Consider the following 22,977-nt stretch of genomic DNA (forward strand, 5'->3'; position numbering starts at 1 on the left):
CCCTCACGACGCCAGGACAGCGGAGTCAATCACCACCTTCCGGAGACACCTGAAACCCCACCTCTTTAAGGAATACCTAGGATAGGATAAAGTAATCCTTCTCACCCCCCTTAAAAGATTTAGATGCACTATTGTAAAGTGGCTGTTCCACTGGATGTCATAAGGTGAATGCACCAATTTGTAAGTCGCTCTGGATAAGAGCGTCTGCTAAATGACTTAAATGTAATGTAAATGTAAGGGATAATCAACGAGGTGCTATGCATTCTATGGAAAATAATGAACAACATGGAGGGTTCCATGACACGCTAGAGGAGTGGAACTGACCTTCCATGGAGTTGCATTATTTTCCAGAGAACACGCAGAGCCCTACGTTGATGATCCTTTTATACCATGGCTATAATTGAACACATTTGCCACTAGAAATGTGTTCATTTTTTGGTAGAAATGTGTTCAACATCCACTGAAGTAGCTAGAAAGTTTACTAGATAGTAGTTGCCTTGGTAATCAAACAAACAGACTTGCTAGTTTAGCTAACCAAATCTTCAGTCCTAGTTTTCAATACTGTTTTCAATTTGACTTTTGCGTTCAAAAGTAGCTCAAACAAAACATGCAAAAATTCTACCATGCAAATATTCCATGCATTATAGGGTAATAATGCACACTCTAGAATGTATTATTTGTATTATAAAATGAATTATAAACTGGGTGATTCGAGCCCTGAATGCTGGCTGGCTGACAGCCATGGTATATCAGACTGTATACCATGGGTATGACAAAACATGTATTTTTACTGCTCTAATTAAGTTGGTAACCAGTTTATAATACCAATAAGACACTTCAGGGGTTTGTGATGTATGGTCACATACACGTGTTTAGCAGATGTTATTGCGGGTGTAGCGAAATGCTTGTGCTTCTACCTCTGACAGTGCAGTAATATCTAACAAGTAATATCTAGCAATTTCACAACGTATACCCAATACACACAAATCTAAGTAGGAATGGAATTAAGAATATATACATACTGTATATGGACGAGCGATGTCAGAGCGGCATGGACTAAGATACAGTAGAATAATATAGAATCAAGTATGTACATATGAGATGAGTAACGCAAGATGTGTAAACATGATTAAAGTGACTAAGATACAGTAGAATAGTATAGAATACAGTATATACATACAGTTGAAGTTGGAAGTTTACATACACCTTAGCCAAATACATTTAAACTAAGTTTTTCACAATTCCTGACATTTAGTCCTAGTAAAAATTCCCTGTCTTAGGTCTGTTAGGATCACCACTTTATTTTAAGAAAGTGAAATGTCAGAATAATAGTAGAGAGAATGATTTATTTCAGCTTTTATTTCTTTCATCACATTCCCAGTGGGTCAGAAGTTTACCTACACTCAATTAATATTTGGTAACATTGCCTTTAAATTGTTTAACTTTGGTCAAATGTTTCGGGTAGCCTTCCACAAGCTTCCCACAATAAGTTGGGTGAATTTTGGCTCATTCCTCCTGACAGAGCTGGTGTAACTGAGTCAGGTTTGTAGGCCCCCTTGCTCGCACACACTTTTTCAGTTCTGCCCACACATTTTCTATTGGTTTGAGGTCAGGGCTTTTTGATGGTCACTCCAATACCTTGACTTTGTTGGCCTTTTTGTAACAACTTTGGGGGTATGCTTGGTGTCATTGTCCATTTGGAAGACCCATTTGCGACCAAGCTTTAACTTTCTGACTGATGTCTTGAGATGTCGCTTCAATATATCCACATACTTTTCTTTCATCATGATATCATCTATTTTGTGAAGTACACCAGTCCCTTCTGCAGCAAAGCAGCCCTGCAACATGATGCTGCCACCCCTCGTGCTTCACGGTTGGGATGGTGTTCTTCGGCTTGCAAACCTCCCCCTTTTCCCTCCAAACTTAACAATGGTCATTATGGCCAAACAGTTCTATTTTTGTTTCATCAGACCAGAGGACATTTCTCCAAAAAGTACGATCTTTGTCCCCATGTGCAGTTGCAAACCGTTGTCTTGCTTTTTTATGTGTCACGCCCTGGTTAGGTCAGGGTGTGATTTGGGGTGGGCATTCCATGTTGTCTATTTCTTTGTTTTGGCTGAGTTTGGGTCCCAATCAGAGGCAGCTGTCTATCGTTGTCTCTGATTGGGAATCATACTTAGGCAGCCTTTTTCCCACCTGTGTTTTGTTGGGTAGTTATTATCTATTTTGATCTTTGTTTACTGACAGAACTGTTCGCTTTTGTTTTGTTACTTTGTTTGAGTGTTTTTTGATAATAAAATAATCATGAACACTTTTCATGCTGCGCTTTGGTCCACTCCTGACGACAGGCGTTACATTACGGCAGTTTTTGAGCAGTGGCTTCTTTCTTGCTGAGTGGCCTTTCAGGTTATGTCGATATAGGACTCGTTTTACTGTGGATATTGGTACTTCTGTACCTTTTTCCTCCAGCATCTTCACAAGGTCCTTTGCTGTTGTTCTGGGATTGATTTTCACTTTTCGCACCAAAGTATGTTCATCTCTAGGAGACAGAACGCGTCTCCTTCCTGAGCGGTATGACGGCTGCGTGGTCCCATGGTGTTAATACTTGCGTACTACTGTTTGTACAGATGAACGTGGTACCTTCAGGTGTTTGGAAATTTCTCCCAAGGATGAACCAGACTGATTTCTTTTGATTTCCCCCATGATGTCAAGCAAAGAGACACTGAGTTTGAAGGTAGGCCTTGAAATACATCCACAGGTACACCTCCAATTGACTCAAATGATGTCAGTTAGCCTATCAGAAGCTTCTAAAGCCATGACATCATTTTCTGGAATTTTGTAAACTTCTGACCCACTGGATTTGTGATGCAGTGAATTTTAAGTGCAATAATCTGTCTGTAAACAATTGTTGGAAAAATTACTTGTCATGCACAAAGTAGATGTCCTAACCAACTTGCCAAAACTATAGTTTGTTAACAAGAATTTTGTGGAGTGGTTGAACAAGATTTAATGACTCCAACCTAAGTGTATGTTAACTTCCGACTTCAACTGTATTAGATGAGTAATGCAAGATATATAAACATTATCAAAGTGACTAATGTTCGATTGCCTAAGGTGGTCAGTGATTTCTAGTCTATGTCTATAGAAAGCAGCCTCTAATCTGCTAGTGATGGCTTTTTAACAGTCTAATGGCCTTGAGATAGAAGCTGTTTTTCAGTCTCTTGGTCCCAGCTTCGATGCACCTGTACTGACCTCACCTTCTGGATGATAGAGGGTTTAAAACAATGAGTGGTTACAGGCGCACAATGTGGTTACAGGCGCACATTGCTAGCTTCTTCTGTACCACTGCGATACCCATGTTCCAGTTCAGCGTCGCTGAGCCAGAGGTCTCAAAATGGACCCCAAGAATCCTCAGGGCCCCCTCACAGAGAGATAACCCCCCGGGCACATCCGTCCTACCACGCCATCTTCCAAAAAACTTAACGGAAGACTTTGCATGGTTCAGAACCGCCCCCGACGCTCGGATGAAATCCCCAATGATGGCAAGGGACCTTGTCAGGCACGAGTCCTTGCATAGCAGCAAGGAAGTGTCGTCGGCGTACTGTGTCATCTTAACACGCAGCCCACCGCTTCCAGGGATGAACAAGCCTTCCACCCCTGTGTCTGCCCTAATATCAGCCCCCAGAGGCTCCATGTACAGAACGAAGAGAAGAGCCGAAAGTGGGCATCCCTGCCTGACCCCAGACGAGAGGTCAAAAACGTCACCTAAGTGACTATTTACACTAACTCGGCACCTCGCTCCGACATATAATGTACGTATCCATCCTATGAACTTCTCCCCAAATCCTAATCTACCTAACACCCTGAATAGAAAAGATCTATTCACGCGATCAAAGGCTTTCGCCTGATCTAGCGCTGCTACCATTAAAGGCAGCCCTCTATCTTCAACCCAAGCGATGGAGTCCCTGATCAACTGAAGGTTCCATCTAATAGAGCGGCCCTCTACCCCGCATGTCTGATCCTCGTGGACGACGTAGGGAGGATCTTGAGGTAAAACTCAGCCGGCAGCCCATCCATCCCAGGCACCTTCCCTTTTCCCATCCTCCTTAGAGCGCTCTCAACCTCTTCTAGTGAGATCTGGGCCTCCATCATGTCTCTAATGTTCTCCGGCAACCGCCGGGACAAGTGTTCTAAAAACACATTTCCCTGCTCTACATCTATTTCCCTTTCCTTGAATAAACGTCTGAAATTATCAGTTGTCACCCTGACCATTTCCTCTGGTTTTACTATACTACCATCTTCTTCTCTAATGCCATGCATTACCTTCCTACTCTGCCTGGCCCTAACCAACTTAAAGAACATAGCGGAACACGTGTCATTATGTTCTAGAAAGCCATTATGCGCACGCTCTAGGAAAGCTCCAGCCTTCCGCTCCTGCAGCTCCCTGAGCTGCGCCTTTAGGGCTGCAGATCTCTCCCAGTCAAACGACCCGCCGAGGTTGCCTGCCTCGTACTCGAGTTCGATTAACCTTTGGATACGATCCACCTCCCTCCTCTCCTCCCTTTTTTCCTCTTGCAATACCCTATTATAAAAGCCCTAATCCTCACCTTAACTAATTCCCACCACTCTAACACCCCCTCGCACATGGACCGAAGGCCTTCAAGCCTCCAAAAGAAACCAAAAAAGCGTCAACAAAAGCCTGCTCCCCCAGCACATCCTGATCTAACTTCCAGTACCCCCTACCGAAGAGGCAGACTGGCGACCCCACCTGCAGGAGCACCCCGTCGTGATCTGAAAAGAAAACAGGCAACAGCCGCCCAGACAACTTAGCCAAAGACCTGGATACAAAAATATAGTCGAAAAACCTGGATACAAAAATATAGTCGAGCCTCCGGCCATTTTAGGACCGGCCATTTTCGGAGTAGTGTGCAGGCCACCATCAACCAGACCATGGCAAGCCATTAGCCCGGTGATGGCGCCTGCACTGCTATCCCCCCTACTCCTAAATCTATATTAAAATCCACCCCTATCACTAATTTCCTATTTGTGACGCACAGGGGCGCCAGACAGTCCACCATCTCCCTCCTGTCTGCCGCCACCTGTGGCCCATACACCACCACTAATCTAAATTTACAATCCCTTATCGTGACATCCACCCCCATAACCCTCCCCTGCATAACCACAAAAGAACCCTCCACTTTTACCTCTCTGTGCCCACACAAAATCCCTACCCCCGATGAGTGCACCCCCCCCCAATACCCCAAACCAACTCCCCCTTGTCCCACTCCCTCTTAAACCTACTAACATCTCCTCCATCCCTCAGGTGAACCTCCTGTAAAAAACAAAAATCAAACCCCACACCCTCCAAATAACTAAAAACCGCCCTCCTCTTAACAAAATCCCTTAAACCCCTTACATTTAAACTAACAAAAGTAAAATTAGACCCCATGAAAGAATAAAATAAAAACATTTTTTTTTAAAACAGGAGACTCACCCGATGCTCCCCTTCTCCATATCTACCGGTGAGAACACCATCCGTACTCCCGACGTCCCCCCCTCTTCCTCCATCTCACCAACCCAGGATGCAGGAATAGTGTTTGGCACCGGGGTGCCCTGCACCCTGGGTCTACCCCAACACTCCTCCCCCTCCCCAGCGCTGCAGCTGGTTTGGAAATAAATAGGGGAGGCTGAGTCCCCAAACAAAAAACTCCCCACCTCCTCCTGTACCCAGTCCTGGGCCTTGTTAGGTTGGTCCCCACCCAACAGAAGTTGAGGGCCTGGGGAAATCAGCAGCAACCCAGAGGTTTCTCCCACCCTCATCGCTCTCTTGGCCATCCCCTCCCTCTCACTGTTGGCCAATCGCACCCTCCTCTTCACTCTCTTTTTTGGTGATGGCGGCAGTGGAGAGATACCACCCCCCCCCGCCAGCTCCTCCACCATACCCCTCATCTCTTCCACCAGGGCACTTTCCCCCCACTCCACTTGCTCTTCCACCGTCTCCTTCTCCACCACCCCTCCCTCGCTTTCTTCTCTCTCATGCTCCTCCACTCGCTTGCCTTCTTCCGCCGCTTTTCCGTCCTACCTTCCCGGTTCTCCTACTCCCGTGCCTTCCGTTTCCTTCTCTCTTCCATCCGTCGCTTCTTGCTCCTCCTCCTTCCTTGCGGCCTTCCCCTCTGGGCCTGTACTCTGGTCATGAGGTGTGCTTCCTTCCCCTCCTCTTCTTCCCCCATCCCCCGCTTCTGCTCCCCCCCCAGCCGCAAATGCGTATGACCTCTGACGATCCGGGCACCCCCGCCACAGGTGTGCTGACGAGCCACACCCGTGGCACGCCTTAGGCTCATCACAATCCTTCACCTCGTGCTCCCCAGATCCACAAAATCTGCACTTACTTGTGCTGCACGAGGCGAGGATGTAGCCGTAGGCCATACAGCGCCTGCAAAATGGGGGCTGACGTGCATAAGACAACGTCCCCCTGTCAGCCCCCAGGGAGAACATAGCAGGAGGATGGAGGTAGCCACGATGTCCCTTTGGGTCCTCCCTGAGGAGGGCCTGGAAGCCTCTCCTCCCATTCCAAAACCCAAGGGAGTCTTTGAGGTGCCTTGCTGAGGAGATGTTATCCATGTATCTTCCCGGAAAGGCCCTCACCTCCTCTTCCTTAACGTATGGGTTGTAAATGTTGACAGTTACAACCCTAAATTTGTTCCTCGCCAGGCTTGTTATTTCATAGTGGCACATCGGCCTCTCACCTCCCACTGCTCTTGCCCTTCTCAGGATATCATCGTGTTTCTCCTCTGTATATAGTGCCACGTCGTATGCTCCCTCCAACGAGTTGCCTTGGAAGCAAAATACGTCCTTCACCGTCAGCTTTAGAATCCCCATCAAGATGGTCCTTCCAAAAGTTTCCCGTCCTAAAGGCTCCAACTCCTTTTCCTTCCAAGCAAACCGAATCGTTTTGGCCAGCCCAATCCCAGGGACTGACCGTGTTGGTGGATTTTGCGCCATCTCCTCAAGGAGAATGGCGCACCCGGCTCACGTTCTCTTCCAAAACAAGGAAAAAAGAAAATCCAAAGTGACCGAGAAACTGAAGCTAAATATATATGACCTTGAGCTGTTTACATGAATATTGCATAATCAGTTTAATATCAAATAATTAGAATGCATGTGAACATACTCAATGTTGTACAGAGGTATGTATTTAAAGAGTTGGGCCAATGCAGTTTCTGCATCATGCTGTATTTACTTAACACTTCAACATTCTATGACAGCCATGCTACTGTAGCTCCCCATTAACATTACATGGGGATTATTTAAACAATACGGTAAAACTGAATGTCTATGAGCATTGTGATGCATTTACATAACACTGCAACATTTTATGGTAGCCATGTTAGGTCCCTATTAACATTAAATGGGGATTATTTCAACAATGCTATGTAAAAAAAATAATTAAATGTTACGTAACTGAAAGTCTATACGTTCAAAAAGTTGTCCCAAATCTCTATGGCTTTGATGTTGTTCAGTGCTGTGTCATAATCAGTGTAATTACCAGATACATTCTATTCCATAAAAGGAAAATCCTGTAACCTGGTGATGTCATAAGTGGTCTATAAAACAATTTGAAGCTATGGCAATTTGAACTATGCAGTTATGTATTTATTGTTTCTTTAAAGGTAAGACAGTTGTACCCGTATTTTCCCAAAATCAACCCGATACTTCATTCGTTAAAATTAGCACTCAATGGAGGGGAAATCTATGAATTGATAGTACAGATTTTTGTTTATATAATTATGGTTAGAATCGATGCACTGTCCATCATGATTTCTTAGAAGTAGTTTATGCACTGTTAAAATGGTATTTATACACATCGTTGAAGGCAGCTCTGTCAGGAGCCTACTGTATATGAGCCATGCTGAAGATCTGAGACTGGGGGCTGGAGGTTGGGCGAGGAAAGAATCACCACATCTGTCATTGTGATGGTTTTTTGCTTTAAAATATATTTTCCTGTCTAATGCAGCCCTCGCATAAATTATATTCACTCCACTCTCTTTACCTGCACTCTATCACGCCTGCCTCCCTACCACTGGCCCTTTTAGCTGGATTAGAGCAAGGGGACAATGTTGGGCCTGCCCCCCTCAGCCAGCCATGGCACCTCTGACGCCTCTCACATCAGCATAGATGGGGCATGGGCTGTGGCAGAGGTGGGAGCTGTGGCCAGAGGGGCTGAAGAGTCAGTGGTTGTCGAGGCCCAACGGACACACACTGCTCTGGAGCAGCTGCAGCAGAAGATCTTGAAGATCACTGAGCAGATTCGCATAGAACAGGAGGCACGAGATGACAACGTGGCTGAGTACTTCAAGCTGGCCCACAATGCCAATAGGCATCAGGCTTTCCGTATCAGACAGGTGTTTGAAAAGAAGAACCAGAAGTCTGCACAGACCATCACCCACCTGCACAAGAAGCTAGAGCATTATCACAAGAAGTTGAAGGAGCTACAGCAGGTGTGTGTGTGTGTGTGTGTGTGTGTGTGTGTGTGTGTGTGTGTGTGTGTGTGTGTGTGTGTGTGTGTGTGTGTGTGTGTGTGTGTGTGTGTGTGTGTGTGTGTGTGTGTGTGTGTGTGTGTGTGTGTGTGTGTGTGTGTGTGTGTGTGTGTGAGATGGGTCCTCCATGTCTCAGTGGTCTTCTTTTGAGTTGACACTGTTTCCCCCTTTCACATTACCTCCTTCTCCTTATAGCATGGTCTAGGCCATCAGCATAACAGTGTGCTGGTGGACATGCAGCAGGGGCTGAAGGATGTAGGGGCCAACATACGAGCAGGGATCAGTGGCTTTGGTGGAGGTGTGGTGGAGGGGGTCAAAGGAGGGGTGTCAGAACTCACCCATACTGCTGTGGTATATAAGCCAACAGAGTTTGCCAGCTTGATCTGCAACAAATTTGACAACACAGACACCATAGAGGACGCTGTAGAGGGGCATTCAGACGACGCACCCCTGAGTGGCAGCTTCACCTTGGCCTCCAGCCCCAAGTACGGCAGTGATGACGAGTGCTCCAGTGACGGTAGTGATGACGAGTGCTCCGGGGCTGGGGGACAAGAGGGGATGTTAGGGCTGGGGCCAGCCAGGCTGGATGGGCACCACCGTCACAGTTCCTGGGACTCCCAGCTGGTAGACCTGCAGGAGATCAAAGCCAGCCAGGCCCACATGGAGGACGCCATCGAGGACATGAAGAGTCAACTGCAGAGTGACTACTCCTACATGAACCAGTGCCTGCAGGAGGAGAGATACAGGTATGAGCGACTGGAAGAGCAGCTGAATGACCTGACAGAGCTGCACCAGAAGGAGATGTCCAACCTGAAACATGAGCTGGCCAGCATGGAGGAGAAAGTGGCCTACCAGTCTGATGAGATAACCCGAGACTCTCAGGTAAAAAGGCAGACACGGTGTATAAGCAGCTGTGTAGTGGAGGGTAAACACATGTAAATGCATTTTATTCACCTTTTTTATTTGGAATATTTACCCACCTTTTACATAAAAATGCAATGAAAGTTTAGGGAGCATTACTTTACTCACTGCGAACTACCAACCAATTTATTTTTACCACTACAGCACTGTGTATAAGATGTACTGAAACACACTGACGTACCACACACCCCCGCAGCTCCCGCAAGGAAATATTTTGGAGATTGGGTCCCTCCTGTCCAAATGCAAATGAACATGTCATCCATTTTTAGAATGACAGGAAATTAGATATAAAACTGCTAAATGTTCTCTCAGCCTCGTGGCAAAATATGTAGAATAGCAGGAAATTAGCTTTTAAAATTCTAAATTCTCAGCCTTATTGCAAAATATGTAGAATAGCGTGAGATTAGCTATAAAACTGCTCATCTTTCTCACAGCCTCATGGCAAAATGGGCTCCTAAAGTATGAGTGCAGAAACAGAGCCTATACTGTAGTACCCCTGATGCTGTTGGAACTTTATGTTTGCTGTGTTTGTATTTGTACATAATGTACACATGTTATATGTGTGTGTTTGTACAGGAAGCAGTGGAGTCGTGCCTGACCCGCATCACTAAGTTGGAGCTCCAGCAGCAGCAGCAGCAGGTGGTGCAGTTGGAGGGCGTGGAGAACGCCAACGCCCGCACCCTGCTGGGCAAATTCATCAACATCATCCTGGCACTCATGGCCGTAGTGCTGGTGTTCATCTCCACCCCAGCCAACTTCATCACTCCGCTCATAAAGACCCAAGATCGGGGGGCCGCCACCATCCTACTGGCCCTTTTTCTGTTCATCCTTTGGAAGCACTGGGACTTCCTAGTGCTCTGGCTACTGCCAGGCTGAACCCTCCACAGGCCAACACCTACACACATTGTTTAAACTTGACCTACCACCTATAAGATATAAATAAATCTTGATACACATGTGGCTGAGAAGATAAGCTTTAAAAGAATACATATTTTTCAACACAAATTGTACCTGCAATTAATCCAAATATTTCTAAACAATATACAGAATATAAAATGTTTTTTTTCATCTCATTAAATTGGGAAAACTACCTCCCCAGTAACAAATGTAGGCCAAGGAAAGCCTACACTGCTGCCTGCAACATTGAATCATTCCAGAATGCCTGACTCATTATTCTGATTTTGAAGGCAGCTAATCATTTTTTTGTAATCAATTTAATTCAGCACTTAATCAGATCCACGAGGAGCCTAATGAATAATTCAGTGTCGTCCTCTGAGAACCTCCTGGGGTCAAAGATGAACGCTTTTCTGACAGGCAGCTAGCTAGCTGCGTCACACAACCAGCACACTGCTGCACACCTCAGCAAGAATAGAATCTGAACTTAATAGTTGCCTGCCCTACAGTAGCTTGCTTGAATTTGGAGACTGAGCAATTAGACTATAGGCTGCCGCAGTGCAATATACTGTATATGATATCTCGAGGTGGTTGTGGTTTCAACACTATGGTCTAGTGTGGAACACAGTTGTGTAAATCTGTTCTTTGATTGTGGGTGTAAGTTGAGTGTAAATAAAAAATCAATAGGTGTCATGCCCTGGTCTTAGTATTCTGTGTTTTCTTTATTATTTTGGTCAGGCCAGGGTGTGACATGGGTTTATTTATGTGGTGTGTTTTGTCTTGGGGTTTTCGTAGGTATTGGGATTGTGGCTTAGTGGGGTGTTCTAGCATAGTCTATGGCTGTCTGGAGTGGTTCTCAATCAGAGGCAGGTGTTTATCGTTGTCTCTGATTGGGAACCATATTTAGGCAGCCATATTCGTGGGTGATTGTTCCTGTCTCTGTGTTAGTTTGCACCAGCATAGGCTGTTTTGGTTTTCATGTTACGTTTTTGTATTGTTCGTTATTAAACATGTATCAAAATTACCACGCTGCATTTTGGTCCGACTCTCCTTCACCGCAAGAAAACCGTAACAATAGGCCTGCAAAGCAAGTCTAGGTGGAATTGGCCTGTCTGACCTACTTTTCTAGGGTACATGCTCTCCACAGGCAAATTCTGATGAAAATGGCCTTTTCTGACAGTCTACCTTTCTAGTTTTTCCCACAGCCTGTGATTGGTGCGTGCGTAGGAGCATTGCCATGGCTAGGCTATATGCTGTTACAGGCGAGAGCTGCGGTAGTTGTGGGGGTGGTGGTTTAGCTCACAGATGCATCACTATTCATCTACATTCTCATCCAGTGTTGACTCTAACCATAAGTGTTTATTCTATCTCTAAATTCATTAAAGGCCCAGTGCACTCAACATGATTTTTCTGTGTTTTATATACACCGATGTTGAGTTGCACTCTACAAGGTGTGGAAAGCGTTCCACAGGAATGCTGGCCTATGTTGACTCCAAATGCTTCCCACAGTTGTGTCAAATTGCCTGGACGTCCTTTGAGTGGCGGAACATTCTTAATACACACAGGAAACTGTTGAGCGTGAAAACCCCAGCAGCGGTGCACTTCTTAACACAAACCGCCTGGCACCTACTACCATACCCCGTTCAAAGGCACTTACATTTTTTGTCTGGCTCATTCACACTCTGAATGGCACACATATGCAATCCATGTCTCAATTGTCTCAAGGCTTAAAAATCCTTTAACCTGTCTCCCCCTCTTCATCTACACTGATTGAAATGGAATTAACAAGTGACATCAATAAGGGATCATTGCTTCCGCCTGGATTCACCTGGTCAGTCTATGTCATGGAAAGAGTGTTCTTAATGTTTTGTATATTTAGTGTGTTTCGACAGTATGAGTTTGGAATAATACTGTGAAATTGTGAACATTATGATAATGCCCTTTTGGTATAAGAGCGGTCTGAAAATAAATTTCAATCTGTTTAGGTTGGATGGAGTTTTGGCCTGCCTGCTGACATAATCAAGTAGTAAATTAGTTAATAGACCAATAAGAAAGATAGTTCCAGACCTCTGCCAATAACAGCTAGTTTTTCACTTTTCCACTCCCCACTCAGACCACTCCCAGACAATCCTAGCAAAAATCTTGCTTGAGAAATTGCTCTTTGCTAAGAAGCGATTTTTGTATATTTTTGACCATTTTAATTGAAAACATTCACAGTAAGGTACTGATAGAGGAATTCTAAATTCCTGTATGTTTTATAGCCAAAACCAATTCGCACTCATTTCTAATTCATTAATGAGTTGTAAGTTCATTAATTATGCATGAAGTAGATTGAGACCAGTCTTAAAAGCCAAAGGTAACAGCGTTTATTACAAGAGAGTACTAAACACATACACATATTTCAACAGGTTATAAACTGTAAATGACATCATCAGTTTCCCACCCTCTCTTCGATTCTGACAAGAGCCCATTGTTTTTAGGTCTGGACTCTCCTTCTACTCCCCCCATAAAACTACATTCCAAACTGTCTAAAAGATATACTTTTCTCCACTAATGGAATACCACCCAAACATTTCTTATCTGTCTGAAAAGCTATAGCATCTCTCACCTCCCCTTTAACTTCCCAAGAGGCACAGACAATTAATTTGTTCTGCTTACATTTTCAGTAACAGCTTAACCAAGAACTCTTACTTTTCATACCATAACATAATAGTATTAGAATAAATGGTTCTAATCAATAATGTATACATAATTAATCATTTCAACCATAATTCCCTCTATCAGGTACTTAATTGTTACCCAGAAATTATTTGATATTGAGATGAAAATGTCTGCATTAGACCTTTAAAGCAGAGACTTGCTTTTCTATTGGAGGGGGCTATGCAGTGCTTTCTCTCTGTTACTCACTGTGTCCTGTTCCTCTCTCTCCCTCTATCCTCCTCTCTTCCTGCCTTTCCCACTAAACCCACTTTCCCCTCCTATTTTCTCTTTCTTTGCATCTGTGCTCCCCACTCCTCCCCCCCTCTCTCTCTCTCATACTCTCTCCTGCTTCTATTCTTGCCAGTCTTTCTCTCTTTTTCTTTCTCTCTCTCACTCTAACACACACTCTCTGCTGTTTTTCTCCATCTCTTTCTACCTCTCCCATTTCTCTCTCCCCCAAGGTGACTTTCATTCCTATACAGGCACTGCAGAGGTTTTCCCTTTGTTCTGGAAGGCATAAGAGATGAGAGAGATGAGGAACAAAGACTAGGGGGGGGGATGAGATGAAGGACAGAGTTAGGTGTAGAGAAGGGAACTAATAGGATTAACAGAGGGGTAAATATCTGTATTGTTATTTGTCGCGTAACCATATCAGTATGGTGCACACACATGCACACCCACACACATACAAAACAACAACATACTGGACGTTAACAATCTGGCTTAATAAGGTAAGGAGAGTGTTAAAGAGGTGAGGTGAGTTAGAGTGTATAGTAGTGGAAGGTGTCAGTAAGAGGACAAGTTTACCTGAACACACCAGCATTCATTTGCAGGAAGGGAAGGGATAATGTATTTTTATTAAAGAAGAGCAGAGTGGCTGCAGTCAGCAGTAAATACTGTAAGAATCTGGGACAGAGATGCTAAATTTAGGGATCAGAGAAAGAAGAGGGAGTGGTGTAGCCGGGGGTGAAGAATGGAGTAGGGCTTTTGTAGGATAACCTTTATGCCATCTATATGGATGTATGATCTCTGTGGTAACTTGTTTCTGCACAGGGTGAACTTTAAATTACTCTATGGAAAGGAATTGTATTGTCCTCTCAGGAATTCTGTCTTATTTACATTGGTCTCATCCCCCACACCAACCATTAGATGCTGTGACACCCTGTGGAGATTGGGCCTGGGTGGTTTTTAAGGGAATTTTAATCAATAATGACTAACTATGTATACATTTCAATCAGGACTGACTAATCAGAATACTATTATGTTACTGTATATGTATGAATGTTCTTTTTAATCCTAGTACTGAATATAATGTGTGTAAATATAATCAAGAATTAGAACAATGACTGTCTGTTCCTTGGTAGAAATGAATGAACTATATCACCAGTCTGGCTAGAAGGCTTATCTACACAAGCATGACCTTGGCTCGGTCATATATTATCTTAAATAGGGAGAGACATGTGAGAACCATACAGCCATTGTACTACAGCGGAGATGGCATGAGCTGGTCCAGAAACTAATGACGTCATTTTAAGTTTATAACCTGTGGTAAAATGTGTAAGGAGCAGTACTCTCGTGAATAAAGGCTGCTGTTTGACTTTAAGACTGGGCTCTGTCCATTTTTATACTAATAAGGGTCATACATATCCTTACGAATTGACAGAGTGTTTGATTTTAATTGCGTATTAAAACAGAGGAATTTAATTCCTGCAACAGTGGTCAGGTTACTGTAAACTTGGTATCGTTTGATTGGTTAATGGTGGTTGGTTTTGGTTTGAAAAAGTTACATTTTCAAGTGTTATAAATATAATGAAATTACCCCCTTTGTTCAGTCTCTTAACCTGTAGCCTGTCCAAGGTTGTATAATCAATTCTAATTTCCTAGGCTTCTAGGCATTCTCTTTGTTCCAGATTTGTCTTGAAAGTAAACTTTAGGATCTATATGCCTAGAATTATGCTTAGTTAATGTCAGTATTGCTTTGTAACTTACGTTTTATGTCTTGTATGTATATCCTTTCATTTTACAACATTATTAAATAATACTTGCTTTGATATTCACTTCCTTGATATTAGTCAGCCATACCCATAATACATGATTGAACATGGTTTTACTAAGTCAAACTCTCCACAAGGAGGGGATAAACCAACGTGTCGACCATTTTACAAGGTTGATTTTTGAAGCTAGACAGCAGGACTCCCTCATCACGAGACTGTGAACCTGACTCACGTCTGCTACGTTAGCCTGCACAAAACATTGGTGAAAAACCTAGCAAAACTTGGGGCCTTAATGTGACACATCATTTATACTTTCACAGCACAATCTGATTTTACTAAATGTTATGCTGTTTGTTCTCAAATGAAACAAAATACATTGCTCTTGTTAAAGCTTTTAGAATGGATTTGTTTGTTTGTGCATGTAGAGTGGCGTTACATTGGTAATCAATTACGTTTTTCTTTGTGTGTCTAACTCATTGCAATATTAATAGAAATTGCATGTCAAAAAGTTCATGATTACTATTTTTTTGCCCCATGTCGTCAAATTGGAAGAACCACTTTTCACAGAGTGCTGTCATAAATTTTAATCAACTAGATGAAAATTGTAACTGAGATTGGTCTTAAAGGAAATAACATCAACAGTCAATTAAATATTTTCAAACTGACTGCCTTTAGGTCCTATAAGAGCTCTTCACACTAACCATCAAACAACACCAATCCTGAACGCTCAGAGCCCCAGTCGACACTAACTGGGATTCATTTAAGATACTCTTTGAAGAGGTAGGATTTCAGACATTTTCAGAAGATGGGCAGGGACTCTGCTGTCCTAGCTTCAGGGGAAGCTGGTTCCACAATTGGGGTGCCAGGACACAGAAGAGCTTTGACTGGGCTGAGCGGGTTGACACCCCGTAGGGGTGAGATGGCCAAGAGACCAGAAGTGGTCTCGGGTTGAAATGTAGGGTTTGAGTATAGCTTGAAGGTCGGGAGGGGCAGTTCCTCTTGCTGTTCCGTAGATAACCACCAGTGGGTGCGAGCCTCGACTGGAAGCCAGTGGTGTGCGTATGAGTGTGGTGACATGGGAGGACTTGGGAAGGTTGAACACCAGGTGGGCTGTGGCATTCTGGATAGGTTGCAGGGGTTTGATGGTAGTCTAGACAGGAGATTACAATAGCTGTGCAGAGTTGATTGACAGGAAGACAGGTGCATGATTGGACTGGATGTGCTCTCTCTCACACACACACTCAAGCTCCTCCCTCTATCTCTCTGTAAGCTACTCACTATGTCAATGCGAAAGCATGCGTGCATGTTGGCATGTGCACGTGGCAGCTCAGGAGCAGTGATGAGTGAGAGTGTGTGCTACAGGGACAACCTAATAACTCTTTATCAACCCTTTTTTCTAATAGTGTGCTGTTAAAAATATCAACTGTTCTATCGGATAGGAGACAGTTGTTGAGAGTGTGTGAACATAGTCCAATGTGTATATTTGTAAGGAATATATTCAGGGAATTTAAGTTAGAAAAATGTACTCTTAAACACTTACATGGTCCTTTCAAACAAATGATTGGCACAAAAGTATACAGTAAATAGTCAATTTCTTTAATACAGACTTTGTTCTTTTCTAATAAGAAATACAATACAATAACACAATATAAATTATATACAATACTATCATATATCTATATACATGACCATGTACAGTACACATATACAGAAACACAATACATTTAGATGTTTGATCTCTTCCACGTGTCTTCTCGCCCTCTCACTTACCACGGCTGATATTATGGTCAACAGATGACTTCTGCAACCCAAAACACTCCAACCACTCAAACCCCTAAGAGCTAGATATTAGAGTATTTACATCCCTGATCATGTACATATATATAAATACACAGGAATCCATTCCTTCCGTCTGGCTCCAAAGTGAAGAAAGAGGGAACAACGGGAGAGAAAAATGACCTATATTATAGTACCCAACAAACAAGCCTGAAAAAACTCCTTCACACTTGAGAGCCATACATAGTCTACCCAAACTGTTGATCATATGTAGCCTACCCGCATGGCAAGAACTAAGCTAATACCTATCAGAATAAGTGAATGAGGGCTGGTGCAAGGGTGTAACTGATGTTCAACATGCTTCAGAGGGAGATTGATATAAATCCCTGAGGAGGAGGGAGACACAGAGAGAAAACAACCCTCAAGAGCTGCTCCAGGACCTGTTTATCTTTGGGGCCTGGGGTGGTTCACAGCGGTGTTCCACTCTGTTGACTTGTCCCATTGATAAACAGTTGTGAGGGTTACCAAATATTGCCCTTTGATTCCTAAAAGTCCTCTATAAAATGGATGTTTCACTAGTAAATGAACACCATGTTCTAATCACATGGTTACAGTTCTACATGGTTTGGAGGTTATCTTCGCAGGTATCATGTCAGGTGCTCCACCCATATCGCCATGGCAACAGGGTATTGCAGTCAATCAACAGATGAAGTCCTTCCCTCTTCTGTAGTCTAACCCATGAGAACAAGCATGAGAACAATCCCACAATGCTTTGTTCACATCCTCAGGGAGGTCGAAGATGATCTATTATATTGATAAGATAGTCGAGTAACTGCTCTCACGTGCCAAGATGCCACGTGCGTCCACTTATATCAGTGAATTCTTAACAACCTAACCACTACGAAACTTTAATACGATCAAATAAGCCTCATGTAGCAAATTAGCAATAACATTTTTTGTTGACCAAATTTGACACTCATTGCCCTCAATACAAAAATTCCTCACTTCGTAGTCTTATTTTCGTGAACAGATTTTTCTCGCTTTGCCTTTTCCTCTCTGGGGAGGCTCAGCCACTGTTGAAGCTTTATTGCACATGATCACATGATCACACACACACACACACACACACCATTCTTGTAAACACAATACACATACAGTAAAATATTCAGAACCATGGGAATCAATTAGGAACTGAATTAAGGCATGACTAATCAAATGATAAAATGTCACTAGATATTGACTCTCACTGAGTTCTGTGTGCAGGCAGATATTGTGTGCTTACTTGCTCCATGAACGACTACAGGTTGATCAATGTGCCTGCATGTATGGATTGTGTGGATTGTTGCTGTTTACCTGTACTGGAATGTATCTAAAGTAACTAAGGTTGTGGCGGAGCAGGTGATGTCACATATTGCTTGGTAGCTTGGTGTTGCCATGGAGACGGAGCAGGCATCTTGCCTGGGGGACTAATGAGGAGCTGTGTATATCACAGAGCAGTTCTGACATTAATTAGAGCTCTGGGCTCACCTGCCATCATCACACCTGGATGGAGGGAGGAGCAAATGATGTCTCCTGACCTTTGTCAACTATCACATGTACGCATACACACACACACAGACACACACACACACAAACAGACACACACACAAACACAGACAAACACACACACATACACATTGACACACAACCTATCATTCTCTCACAGCCACTGTCAGACAGTTACTGGTGGCATCACTGCCCTCCAGTCGAGGCTTGCGTCCCTTCCTCTGTCCTCCCCCCTCCACCCAGGAGTTGTGAATAACAGTTCCCCCGCTGGGTGCTGGGTCCACCTGCAGCAGGGACACCACCCTCTTCTTGACACGGGTCTTCAGCGCTTTACGCAGCTTCTGTCTGGTGAAGGCATAGAGCAGCGGGTGGAAGATGGTGGTGCCATATGCCATGGCCAGGAAGCAGAGCCTCACACGTACCAGGCTGTCACTGGGGCCCATGCACAGGATCAACACGTTGACCATGGACAGAGGAGCCCAGCAGCCCAGGAAGGTGGAGATTATGATAAGGGACATCTTGAAGACTCTCCGCTGGCGTTCCCGCCGGTCTCGGTGACGCCTCACGGCCCGCCTCAAGGCGATGATGGCTGACACAGAGGCCTGGACACCTGGGCGGTCTGCTGCCACCGGAGGGGGGGAGGTGGCGTCAGCGGAGGTTGGGGCCTGGGGGGCAGGGGTCGCTGGTGTGGTGGCAATGGGGGTGGTGGCGGCGGTGTTGGTGACCCCCGTGGCCCCACTGTCAGAGATGACCAGGGGCATAGAGGAGAAGGGTGGGGGGGAGGTGGGAGTGGGGGTGGGAGATGGAATGAGGGGCGGGTGGGTGAGGTGCTGGTTCTGGCTGGAGGAACCTCCCCCCTCTGTGGCCAGACTCAGCCCCTTCCTCCTTCGTCTCCGCCTGCGGATCCTACAGCCTGAGTCCTTATTGGAGGCCCGTGGGCCCCTCTTGATGTGGGTGCCGATGCGGATGTTGAGGGCCTGCAGGATGCGGTAGTATGTGAACAGCATAACAATGACTGCGATGAAGAAGCAGGGCACTTGCAGCAGAAGGTGGTAGTACATGGCCAGCCCCGTGTGGTAGCCCTGCCCCCCTACACACAGCAGTGTCCGGTTCTGCCACACTGGCGGCAGGTGGTGAGTATAGTAGGGAGTAGAGGGGGAGGAGGGTGTGAGGGTCAGCCCAGTAGGGTTTAGCCGAGTGGGGGTCAGCCCAGTAGGGGTCTCAGGGTCAGATTCTGAGCCAGAGGTTAGATCCCCCATGTCCATCTCCCCCCCTCCTCTTCCTCCCTCGCTGTCTTCCACCTCCACCCCTGAGAAGAAGAAATCCCCCTCCAGGAAGGGCAGGAAGAAGACGGCCAATGACATGGCCCAGACAGCGGCCAGGAGGAGTGCAGCTCGCCGCGGGGTCAACAGCCGTGTGGCTGGCCGGACGGAGATGTCGTAGCGGTCTAGGCTGATGACCAGCACATTAATGGCCGTGGCCACACTGGTGAAGGTGACGCAGGCCTCATGGAAGCAGCACAGTGTAGCCAGGCTGCCCCCGCCACTACCGTCTGCTGGGAGCAGGATGACCGCCACAGTCAGCGGCAGACACAGCAAACACACCAGGATGTCCAGCACGTGCAGGCTGACCGTGACCATGTTGCTGACCGAGTCGACCAGGTTGGACTGGGCGCAGTAGAGCACCAGCACGGTCAGGTTGCTGCTGAATCCCAGCACCAACTCCAGCATCAGCACACTGGTGAGGGACACCTGAAAGCCCAGGGGTAAGGGGGGGCTCCAACCCTCCTCAGCCCCCGGCGAGTCTCCACCCTCCAGAAGCCCCGTCCCCTGCCCATCGCTAGTCTCCAGAAGGTTGCTGTAGCCCTTGGTCTCCATGGACACCGCGGCACTCGCTCACGCATAGCAATGGCCACGCCAGCCCATTTCCCGCCCTCTCCCTTTCTCTTGGCTGTGACGGGACCCCGGTGAGGGTGATTGAGTGGTGTGCAGTTCACGGAAATTCTGTGGCGAGAGAGAGAGAGGGAATAGCTCAGTTTAGCTTGTATCACCACATTCAAATATAGCAAATATAACAAATGTGTGACAAACATGTTATTTTTCATGAAATAGGGTGCAGCTATGAGAAGAAACAACAGTAACAGTGTGATCAGTTTTCTTGGCAGCTGACTGTATAGACGAGGCTAGAGGTATGATGTATGTTGAGAGCTGAGACAACAACATGTGTCATGAAGGCAGTGGAAATAGTTCTGGGGGTGGGAGTACTTTCCTCTCTCCGAGGGTGGCACGGAGTTAATAGGTGTGTGTGTGTGTGTGCGTGTGTGTGTGAGTGTGTGCTGTGCAATGAGAGGTGAACAGATGGAGGTAACACAAACAGCCCACAGCTTTTAAACAAGCCATCAGGGAGATATTGGCCTAAAGAACTCCATACCTTCTGTATTGTTCTGCCTGGCTGTATCCCTGCACCAGTAAGGAGGCATATCTCACTGCTCACACTCTGAATGAGTGGGTGGGCGGTTCATCCTTACACAACGTACATCCTCCATTAACTAGGTCAGATAACATACATACATTATGAAAAAGCCTGCTTTTAGCAAAGAAATACTAAAATATAATACAAATATATGTCCAGAAACAAGACAAGCACTTTTCCAATGATATCGGTGATGATTAATCTACATCTGAGTACAGTCTTTCTCTGCCCACAGATGATTGTGATGCACACCCATGAGAAGGTGAATCACAATTTAAAACTGTGGATAGCTAACGAGAGGAGTGGTTTGCCATGACAATGAGCAGGATTCAGTGTTCCTCGTTGCGTGGGATAGCTCGCGGGGTTTGTCGACTTATCCCAGGCCCAACCGAGTGTGGCAGTCAATAGTTTTCAGAGAGACACGTAATGAAGACGAATGATCCACAGACAGTGGCACATAAACAAGGCTAACAGGGATGGAGGACCCAACAGCAGCACTCGCCCATCTCTTCCCTCCATCTCCTTTCGCTCTTCTGTCTTTTTCTTCGGGAGCCTTGCCCTGCCTCCCTCCATCTTATGTTGTCCTAGTTGGCACATATTGACTTTCAAGTTAGATTCACTCACAGACATACGGTTCTGCATTATGCTCAGAACCTTATGCAATCCAGTTGAATTGGTTAAACTAACTCCTTAGCTTGAAATATCCCCACCCACACACACCATCCAATTGCTAGCTTTTAAGTGGCTGCTGTAGCTTGCTAAAGGTGTTTCAAAAAGGCTGTCACATGTTTACGAGACAAAGGACCAGAGATCTAGGGCTCTATTTTCGTCTGGCGCTAAGGAGTCGCAAGAATCAAAGCAGGTTAGTTTGCAATTTCGGCATGTAAAAACGGACACACTAGGATTTCCCACCCCTTACGCCAGGTTCTGCAATTTATCTGTCTAACATCAGCTCGCTTGAGCTGAGGTGGGAGGGGTTGAAATACACTATATATACAAACGTTTGTGGACACCCCTTCAAACTAGTGGATTCGGCTATTTCAGCCACACCCGTTGCTGACAGCCATGCAATACCAATAGACAAATATTGGCAGTAGAATGGCCTTACTGAAGAGCTCAGTGACTTTCAACGCGGCACCATCATAGGGTGCCGTCTTTCCAACAAGTCAGTTCGTAAAATGTCTGCCCTACTAGAGCTGCCCCGGTCAACTGTAAGTGCTGTTATTGTGAAGTGGAAACATCTAGGAGCAACAACGGATCAACCGCGAAATGGAAGGCCACACAATCTCGTCTGTCCTCGATTGCAACACTCACTACCGACCTCCAAACTGCCTCTGGAAGCAACATCAGCACAACAACTGTTCGTCGGGAGATTCATGAAATAGGTTTACATGGCCGAGCAACTAAGCTAGCCTAAGAACACCATGCTCAATGCCAAGTGTCGGCTGGAATGGTGTAAAGCTCACCACCATTGGAAACGCGTTCTCTGGAGTGATGAATCACGCTTCACCAGCTGATGAATCGGGGTTTGGTGGATGCCAGCAGAACGCTACCTGCCCCAATGCAGAGTGACAATTGTAAAGTTTGGTGGAGGAGGAATAATTTGTTAACAATTTGTTATTTTGTTTCTGTAGGCTATTTAACAAACTAGGCTATAACGGACTAGTGCTGCATTCGTAACCAAACCTGTGCCCTCCTCTCCTCTCCTCTCCTCTCCTCTCCTCTCCTCTCTGCTCTCCACTCTCCTCTCCGCTCTCTTCTGCTATCCTCTACTTGCCTCTCCTCTGCTCTCTTCTCCAATCATGTCTCCAGTTTAAAGCCGCAGCCAGACAAAGTACAAAAAGTCATTATGTTGAACCTTGTTCCTCGTAATCCAGTAATGGGATCCGTGGTGTTTGAGGTGTGGCTGGAACATCAATGTAAGGCATCATCGATCTGCCAATTTAACGGGCCTGAGACAAGAGAGAACACACACACTCACTCCCCAGAACACCTGGAATGAAGTCGCTCTGTTGTGATACATCCTGTCACTGTGTAAGTTGTTGTAACCTTTAAAAGTTGCCTGCAACTTGGGCTTAGTATTTATGTAGACACATTCTCTTTGAAAAGTTGTGACCATGGAACAAGGGAAGGGAGAT

At 45.3% G+C, this 22,977-nt stretch overlaps 2 protein-coding genes across 3 annotated transcripts in view; one reads left to right on the plus strand and one right to left on the minus strand.

The window, feature by feature from the left end:
* The first annotated feature begins 8,114 nt into the window (after positions 1-8,114).
* On the plus strand, positions 8,115-11,043 carry LOC118399878 (transmembrane and coiled-coil domains protein 2-like). Its single transcript, XM_052474562.1, has 3 exons — positions 8,115-8,498; positions 8,733-9,419; positions 10,035-11,043. Exons 1-3 carry the CDS (start codon positions 8,115-8,117, stop codon positions 10,332-10,334), a joined length of 1,371 nt encoding a protein of 456 aa, XP_052330522.1. The 3' UTR covers positions 10,335-11,043.
* Positions 11,044-16,621: 5,578 nt separating this feature from the next.
* Positions 16,622-22,977, minus strand: part of LOC118400325 (G-protein coupled receptor 22-like) — a 30,093-nt gene continuing 23,737 nt past the window's right edge. Inside the window, exons 1-2 of one of the 2 annotated variants that reach the window (XM_052473571.1) lie at positions 20,798-21,126; positions 16,622-20,370 (exon numbers count right to left, since the gene is read on the minus strand). In XM_052473571.1, coding sequence (XP_052329531.1) covers positions 18,514-20,244 — 1,731 coding nt within the window. In that variant the 5' untranslated portion in view covers positions 20,245-20,370; positions 20,798-21,126 and the 3' untranslated portion in view covers positions 16,622-18,513. Of the gene's footprint in view, positions 20,371-20,797; positions 21,127-22,977 lie in introns of those variants that run through there. The other variant, XM_052473570.1, reaches the window with a different exon arrangement.

This window comes from Oncorhynchus keta, chromosome 21 (assembly GCF_023373465.1).
Source record: "Oncorhynchus keta strain PuntledgeMale-10-30-2019 chromosome 21, Oket_V2, whole genome shotgun sequence".
Taxonomy (NCBI): domain Eukaryota; kingdom Metazoa; phylum Chordata; class Actinopteri; order Salmoniformes; family Salmonidae; genus Oncorhynchus; species Oncorhynchus keta.

What these genes read in the sequence shown, in the direction of transcription:
- LOC118399878 (XM_052474562.1), top strand. Translation starts at nt 8,115, where the DNA reads ATGTTGGGCCTGCCCCCCTCAGCCAGCCATGGCACCTCTGACGCCTCT. An exon ending in AGTTGAAGGAGCTACAGCAG is followed by an intron (nt 8,499 to 8,732) that starts GTGTGTGTGTGT and finishes TTCTCCTTATAG; the next exon opens with CATGGTCTAGGCCATCAGCA. An exon ending in AGATAACCCGAGACTCTCAG is followed by an intron (nt 9,420 to 10,034) that starts GTAAAAAGGCAG and finishes GTGTTTGTACAG; the next exon opens with GAAGCAGTGGAGTCGTGCCT.